Genomic DNA, 8798 nt, shown 5'->3' with positions numbered 1-8798 from the left:
TAGTTGGGCCATTTGAGGACTGTTGGTTGTTATTACACCATGGACCCTCTTCCAATGTTGGTTTATTAATTTCAATTAATTTATTCGGATGGCAGAACAGGCAAGTCAGAATCTCCTGTAAAACGGATGTTATATATATCTTATGTGTAGAACCAAAACAGTCTGCCCTCCTGGAAGTAAGGTCAAATATTTGTGCTTCCATTAATTTACATTTAAAGTTTTACAGAATATTTTCTTCTTTGAGATGCAAATGCACTCAAACTGTTTCCCAAACATAAACCTTGCACTCATTCATTACCTACGCAAAAAGTGATTTATTCCCTCATCAACCTTTCTTCTTTTTATCCACCTCAAAGGACCTCATAGATGTCAGTTACATTAGATTGAAAGAAGAAAACAGGCTTTTAGTGGTCATGAAGTATTCATTGATGTATATCTGTTCCGTGGAAGAAAACGTGTACACATCTATCTGGCAGACGGGCAGAGCCACTTGTGAGCTTTCTGATGGACTCTGTATGATGGGGGTGAGGTGCGTGAGTCATCCTCTAGGCTTGTCTCTGCTGGCAGTTTGTTGGGCCCCATCTCATCTCAGGGTATTTGAAGGAGTGGTGATGTCACAGCTACACTCTGCCTGAGGCCACACAGACTGCTCTTCTTATTGACGAATATTGACGAGAGTGAGACTGGAATGAATGGGCCGTACTGTCTCTCTCGTTCACTCCTGCATCTTACCCTCCTCTCTCTCACCCTCTTCCTTCCCCACTCCCTGTTTTCTCTGCTGTTTTCTGGCTGGAGGCATGCATATTCATTTTCCCAGAAGAAATTACGAAAGTCAGCCAATTGGTTTCCAAGAAATGCTGGAACGCTGTGTGAGGCTTGGCATCGCTCCAATGGCTTTTGTTAGACTCAACTGTATCAATTGCATAATAAACACTACACTGCAGGCTTTGTATACAAGCCTATGAGTCAGAGACTCATATTTCAATGGTATTTCAGAAATAGAAAAACGAATCAGTTTAGCAGGAGGTGTTGTTGAGGTGTTATTTTTGCTTGGTGTTAACTGGTGCACATCACAGGTAGCAGTGTTCTATCACTAAGTAGGATATTAGTGACTCATAGCTGGATTAGTCACACAAGTTGCATAAATTATTTTCAGTCGTCAGCAACACCCTGATTCATATTACCCTTGTGGTGACTTTGGAGCTACCGTACTGCATAGGAAATGCTTTCTCCTATTTGTAAGGGTGATATCACCATCTTCTGGTAAAAGATGGTGTCACATGTCTGAATCCACCCACAGTCTCCTTGCTGTGCTAATTTAATAGACCTACATATTACTGTTAATTGGATCAACTATTTTTTACATTTTGAAGAGGAAATGAAATCATTTTCAGGTTAGTAAATGAATGATATTGTATGTTTTGATTATGAGAGTATGAACGCTACATTGCCTATAGAAAGCTTACACCCCCTTGAACCTTTTTTCACATTTTGTTGTGTTACGAAGTGGGATTGAAATAGATTGTACGTTTTTTTTGCCATTAATTAGACGCAAAATACTCCATAATGTCAAAGTGAAAAGAAAATTTGACACATTTTTACAACTTAATGAAACATCTATAACTAAAATATAGTCGAAGGCATAAGTATTCACCCCCTTTGTTTAGGCAAGACTACATTATTTCTGAAGTAAAATGTTTGCTTAACAAATCACATAATAAGTTATATGGACTCTGTGTGAAATAATAGGGGTTGACATGATTTTTAAAGGACCGACCTTTCCTATGACCCCCATACGGTACATACAACATCTGTAAGTTCCCTCAGGCAAGTGTTGAATTTCAAGCACAGATTCAACTACAAAGACCAGGGAGTTTTTCGAAAGCCTCTTAAAGAAGGGCAGTAATTGGTAGATGGTTAACAATAACACATCAGGAATTGTATATATCTTTAAGCATGGTCAAGTTAATAATTATGCTGTGGATGATGTACTAAACCACCCAGACACATCAAAGATGCAGTCGTCCTTCTGAACTGAGCTGCAGGAAAGGAAGGAAACTGCTTAGGGATGTCACCATGAGGCCATTGGGCGACACAGTTCAATGGCTGTGACGCGAGAAAACTGAGGAGGGATCAGCAACATTGTAGTGACTCCACAATAATTACTTACATGACAGAGTGATAATAAAAATAAAAATATGAAAATGTTTTTTTTGTTTTGTTTTAACATGCATGTGTATGCAAAGTAATAGTGAAAAAAAAAAAACATGGCAAAGGAATACTCTTTTTGGCCTGAATGCAAAGCCTTATGTTTAGGGAATGTCTAACACAACACATCACTGAATAGCTGCCTTCTTATTTTCAAGCATGGTGGCTGCTGCATCATGGTATGTGGGTAGCCTAGTGATTAGAGCGTCGGGCCAGTAACCAAAAGGTTGCTGGATTGAATCCCTGAGCTGACAAGGTCAAAATCTGTTGTTCTTCCCCTGAACAAGGCAGTTAACCCACTCTTCCCCTTTAGGCTGTCATTGTAAATAATAATTTGCTCTTAACTGACTTGCCTAGTTAAATAAAATAAATGAAAAATGCTTGACAATGGCAAAGATTCACAGCCAAATTCATAGAGGAAAACCACAGCAATTGATCTTTCAGCAGGACAATAACCTTCAACAAAAACCCAAATCTACACTGGAGTTGCTTACTAAGAAGACAGTCAGGTTACAGTTTTGACTTAAATCTGCTTGAAAATCTAAGATTTGAAAATGGCTCTCGAGCCATGATTCCCTACACCTTGACAGAGCTTGAAGAATTTTGATAAGAATAATGAGCCAATATTGCACAATACAGGTGTGCAAAACTCTTAGAGACTTACCCAAGAAGACTCACATTTGCAATAACTGCCAAAGGTTTTCTAACATGTATTGAATCAGAGGGTTGAATCTAATCAAGGTATATTAATGTTTTATTTTGTATTTTTTTACATTTTCTTCCATTATGACATAACAGAGTATTTTGTGTAGATTGTTGGGGAAAAAAGACAATAAAATCCATTTTAATTCCACTTTGTAACACAATAAAATGTGAAGAAACCCAAGGGTGTAGACTTTTTAAAAAAGTTTTATAAAAAGGTCTGCAAAATGTTTTCCAGCAGTCTCAATGCCACCACCTCAGTGCCCAGAATGAGACGAATGCTAATTTCTTTACAGCTCAGTGTATGAGAAAACAGGACATTCTTCTAGGTTGTCACTAGTTACCACAGCCACAAAGTCGAAATTATGGCTAAACCCCACCTATTTCTACAATTTATCTTCTTAAAATATTTTTTTTGTACCTAACCTTATCCCTAACCACATTGCTAACCTTATGCCTAACCCTAACCCTAAATTAAAACCAAAAAGCTAATTTTGACTTTGTGGCTGTGCTAACTAGTGACAAAAAAATATTCTATGACATTGTGCTGATGTCACAATGTAACTGCACTGTGCTGCCCCACTGTCAGACATTCTCACAGCTACAGCTAGTGTCATCATACATCCCTGTGGCACTGTGTGCTGAGACGATCTTGTCCATCGAAGCCCTGTCCTTGTACCCTGTGAAGAGAAGAGAGGAAGCAGGGGGCTGGCGAAACCTACGCAGAACCCCCTGTCAACACCAGTAAGAAGGAACCATGACCGCTCTTCGGGACAGCATGTTATTAGGAGGAGGGAACACACGGAGGAAAGAACTCACCAACATCACCATGGCAGCCTTCATGCTCCCCGTGCAGCACCTCAATGAGATCACCTCTCTGATTCTGCTGGAGTTCCACCCTGAGGTGGAGGCTGACACTGTGGACTGGCTCCTGGGGAAGATCCTTACACCCGAGCCCCTGGGGGGACTAGACCTCTTGGCCAGAGTGATCAGCCAGACCAGGGCCGGGGGTGCCATCATGGTGGTGGGGGCCACGCCAGAGCGGCTGCTCCTGGAGGCTGACGAGGACCTTCTGTTCAGACACAAGCCCTGCTGCCCTATAGGAGGTCAGGCACGGGAGGTGGGGGACCTGGGGGGGACGCGCCCCACAGAGGGGGTGTATGGGATGCTGTCATCGGCTGAGTGTGTGACCCTGGTGCAGAGGATCCTAGACAGGCTGAGAGTGGGGGAGGGGGAGGAAATTCAGGTGCTCCAGCGGATTCCCCTCCTTCCAGGAGAACCAGTGATGGCCAGTCTGTCCCGCTTAAGAGTCCTAACTAGCATCTACCCCCTACATGAAGCCCCGCTGCTTCAGAGCCTCCAGGGGAGGTGGTGGGCTGGCTGGTGTGGCCTCAAACCCTTCAGCCAGAGAGAGCATTGGCAGCTGCTGGAAGATATCAGGGCTTATTTCGGGGAGGCGGTGGCCCTCTACTTTGGGTTTGAGGGTTCGCTGGTCAATGCTCTCCTCCTGAAATCCACATTGTCCATGTTTCTCTCCTTCTACCCCCTCAGGCTGGGGAACAACCTGGTCTTTTTCACCCTTTCCAGTGTGGTGTGGTCAGAGCTGTTCCTGCAGGGCTGGAGGGAGAAGAGCAAAGCCCTGCAGAGGGACTGGGGGACTGTGGTCACTCATCCGTCACACAGTCACTCATCAACAGCAGCAGCGGTGCCCAGGGTGGCACAGGGCACAGCACCACCACAGTCCCAGATCGATGCCCACCCTTTTGGAAAGATGAGCTTGAGGAGACTGCAACACTCCTTTGCCTTCCTAACCTGCACCCTCTGCCTCTCCTCCATCCCAATCCTGATGTATTTACACCTAGATGGACTAGTGGGGGACTTCCTCCTGAGAGAAGAGCTCAGTTTCCTCTTTCACAACATCCTTGTCTACCTCCCCAAAATCGCCCTCACGGTTGCCATGGCAGGGATGGACTGTGTTGCATTCCAACTGTCCCAAGGCCTCAGCCTTGATCCCGAGCCGCCAGGGCATCAGTCACCAAGGCAACAGCCCCTGCTCCCTGAGGTTATCCTCTCCTGCCTCTTCAACCACTTTTCTATCCACCTCTACAGGGCTCTGGTCCTGAATGACCTCACCATGGTGCGCTTTCACCTATCTGTGCAGCTGGCCACCCACCTGGGCATTAAGCTGCTGTCCGCCACGCTATTGCGCCGCCTGAGGAGGATGAGGATGCCCCCTGGCCGCGCCCACCAGGAACATCAGTCTCACGTTCTTAGACAGATCACAGAGCAGAGCAACAGACCACCGTGTGACACCCAGACCTGGAGCTACCTGGAGCTCCTCATCTCCTACTGCCACGTCATGTTCTTCTCAGGCATCTACCCCCAGTGTGCCCTCTGGTGCCTGTTGACCATCATAGCTAAATCCTGCATGGACTTGTGGCACCTGTGTTCAGGCGCACGCCGCCCCTTCCCCAGAACATCCCCTGGGGGTAACGTTTTGTGGCAGCGGGTCTTCTGTGGCTTTGAGGCCCTGGCTGTCCTGCTCAACTCCCTCCTGCTGTGGTCCTCTCTGGAGTTCAGGCTTCTCTTCCTGAGTTATACTGGGTGGGAAATGCTCAGAGCCTTCCTCCTGCTGCAGCTGTCGCTGCTGAGCCTGAGAGGGGCGGTCACCTTCCTGCTCCTCCACCTGGCCTGGTTTGTTGGCAGAAAGGCAGAGCGGCCTGAGACTCGCCAACCCCACCTCCACAGGCTCCATCGCCACCAGCACCATCAACAGCAGCACTCTCACATACTGTAGAGATGCAGCAGCCACTCAGCTTTAGGCTTTGTGGGAGGATCATTGTGTCCTGCAAATAAAGTGAGGAGTGAGGAGTGACATACTGTAGGTGTGCTGTTTGTGCGTGTGTGTAGGGGTATCATTTTTATTTTACAGAGTCTATCAACTTTGGCATTAGAGTACAGAAAGCTTTCTCAAACAAATCAAGCTCACACATCTATATCTGGGATCTTTAGAGGGTCATTCTTAACTGTTGTCCCATCTACTGTAGGCTATGCCCAGGCTTTTGGCCTACGTTGAATGGTGATAACAGTCAGACAATTAACACTGTGACTGGAGTCCTTCCGCCCTGGCAGTGGGACTGACAGATGGTGCTAAGCAAGGCTAAACTCAGTGGTCATGTCTGTGACCTCACAGATGAGACACTCTCCACTGATCACAGACCGGAGAAAGTCCTAGTAGGAGAAAGTCCTGTTTTAATGATCAGCTTTTTGAGACTGATATATCTTTGGTAAACACATGACCGAGCTACAGTATGTATCAAATATGTATCTGCATTAATAAAGACACTGCACATTACTAGATTACATTTTACAGTGTTTATGGACTTACACCCAGGCCTTCCAGTGCCATAAGAGGGTGCTGCTAGCCTTTGATCCTTCAAACATTGCTATTGCTTTCTAAATTGCAACTCAGACATAGCAGGTAGTCTCCTGGGTTCTTTCTTCTACATTTTAATAAGATATAACTTAAAAATAATGTAATGTGAAAGTTATTGTAGTTCCAGACTTTGGCCTAAACGGCTCCGCCCACAACCATAAGGCTCTCCAGAGGTGCTGCACAACGCATCACCGGGGGCAAACTACCTGCCCTCCAGGACACCTACAGCACCCGATGTCACAGGAAGGCCAAAAAGATCATCAAGGACAACAACCACCTTAGCCACTGCCTGTTCACCCCGCTATCATCCAGAAGGCAAGGTCAGTACAGCTGCATCAAAGCTGGGACCGAGAGACTGAAAAACAGCTTCTATCTCAAGGCCATCAGACTGTTAAACAGCCATCACTAACATTGAGTGACTGCTGCCAACATACTGACTCAAATCTCTAGCCATTTTAGTAATTAAAAATGGGATGCAATAAATGTATCACTTGGCACTTTAAACAATGCCACTTTATAAAATGATTACATACCCTACATTACTCATCTCATTTGTATATAGTCATATATAGTCCTACAGCCATCCTACAATCTAAGCTTGATGCCCTCAATCTCACACAAATGATCAATGAACCCATCAGGTACCACCCCAAAGCCGTAAACACGGGCACCCTCATAGATATCTTCCTAACCAACTTGCCCTCTAAATACACCTCTGCTGTTTTCAACCAAGATCTCAGTGATCACTGCCTCATTGCCTGCATCCGTAATGGGTCAGCGGTCAAACGACCTACACTCATCACTGTCAAACGCTCCCTGAAACACTTCAGCGAGCAGGCCTTTCTAATCGACCTGGCCCGGGTATCCTGGAAGGATATTGACCTCATCCCGTCAGTAGAGAATGTCTGTTTTTTTTATTTAAATGCCTTCCTCACCATCTTAAATAAGCATGCCCCATTCAAGAAATTTTGAACCAGGAACAGATATAGCCCTTGGTTCTCTCCAGTCCTGACTGCCCTTAACCAACACAAAAACATCCTGTGGCATTCTGCATTAGCATCGAACAGCCCCCGTGATATGCAACTTTTCAGGGAAGTTAGAAACCAATATACACAGGCAGTTAGAAAAGCCAAGGCTATCTATAGAAATTTGCTTCCTGCAACACAAACTCAAAAAAGTTCTGGGACACTGTAAAGTCCATGAAGAATAAGAGCATCTCCTCCCAGGTGCCCACTGCACTGATGATAGGAAACTCTGTCAGCATCGATAAATCCACTATAATTGAGAATTTCAATAAGCATTTTTCTACGGCTGGCCATGCTTTCCACCTGGCTACCCCTACCCCGGTCAACAGCACTGCACCCCCCACAGCAACTCGCCCAACCCTTCCCCATTTCTCATTCTCCCAAATCCAGTCAGCTGATGTTCTGAAAAAGCGGCAAAATCTGGACCCCTACAAATCAGCTGGGCTAGACAATCTGGACCCTTTCTTTCTAAAATCATCTGCCGAAATTGTTGCAACCCCTATTACTTTCGTGTCGTCTGAGATTCCCAAAGATTGGAAAGCAGCTGCGGTCATCCCCCTCTTCAAAGGGGGGGACACTCTTGACCCAAACTGCTACAGACCTACTGTATATGTATCCTACCCTGCCTTTCTAAGTTCTTCGAAAGCCAAGTCAACTAACAGATTACTGACCATTTTGAATCCCACCGCACCTTCTCCGCAATGCAATCTGGTTTCAGAGCTGGTCATGGGTGCACCTCAGCCACGCTCAAGGTCCTAAACGACATCTTAACCGCCATCGATAAGAAGCAATACTGTGCAGCCGTATTCATTGACCTGGCCAAGGCTTTCGACTCTGTCAATCACCACATCCTCATCGGCAGACTCAATAGCCTTGGTTTCTCAAATGATTGCCTCGCCTGGTTCACAAATTACTTCTCTGATAGAGTTCATGTGTGTCCAATCGGAGAGCCTGTTGTCCGGGCCTCTGGCAGTCTCTATAGGGGTGCCACAGGGTTCAATTCTTGGGCCGATTCTCTTCTCTGTATACATCAATTATGTCGCTCTTGCTGCTGGTGAGTCTCTGATACACCTCGACGCAGACGACACCATTCTGTATACTTCTGGCCCTTCTTTGGACACTGTGTTAACTAACCTCCAGACGAGCTTCAATGCCATACAACTCTCCTTCCATGGCCTCCAACTGCTCTTAAATACAAGTAAAACTAAATGCATGCTCTTCAACCGATCGCTGCCTCCACCTGCCCGCCCGTCCAGCATCACTCCTCCGGTTCTGACTTAGAATATGTGGACAACTACAAATACCTAGGTGTCTGGTTAGACTGTAAACTCTCCTTCCAGACTCACATCAAACATCTCCAATCCAAAGTTAAATCTAGAATTGGCTTCCTATTTCGCAACAAAGCATCCTTCACTCATACTGCCAAA

The 8798-nt window shown here is 45.6% G+C and overlaps 1 protein-coding gene across 1 annotated transcript; it reads left to right on the top strand.

Moving 5' to 3' along the window:
• Positions 1-3667: 3667 nt before the first annotated feature.
• LOC110485183 (anoctamin-10-like) lies at positions 3668-5707 on the top strand. Its single transcript, XM_021556249.2, has one exon. It carries the CDS (start codon positions 3668-3670, stop codon positions 5705-5707), a length of 2040 nt encoding a protein of 679 aa, XP_021411924.2.
• The last annotated feature ends 3091 nt before the right edge of the window (positions 5708-8798 follow it).

Source organism: Oncorhynchus mykiss, chromosome 13 (genome assembly GCF_057628025.1).
Source record: "Oncorhynchus mykiss isolate SJ-2025 chromosome 13, ASM5762802v1, whole genome shotgun sequence".
NCBI classification, from domain to species: domain Eukaryota; kingdom Metazoa; phylum Chordata; class Actinopteri; order Salmoniformes; family Salmonidae; genus Oncorhynchus; species Oncorhynchus mykiss.
This window is presented reverse-complemented; position numbering and strand designations above follow the sequence as displayed.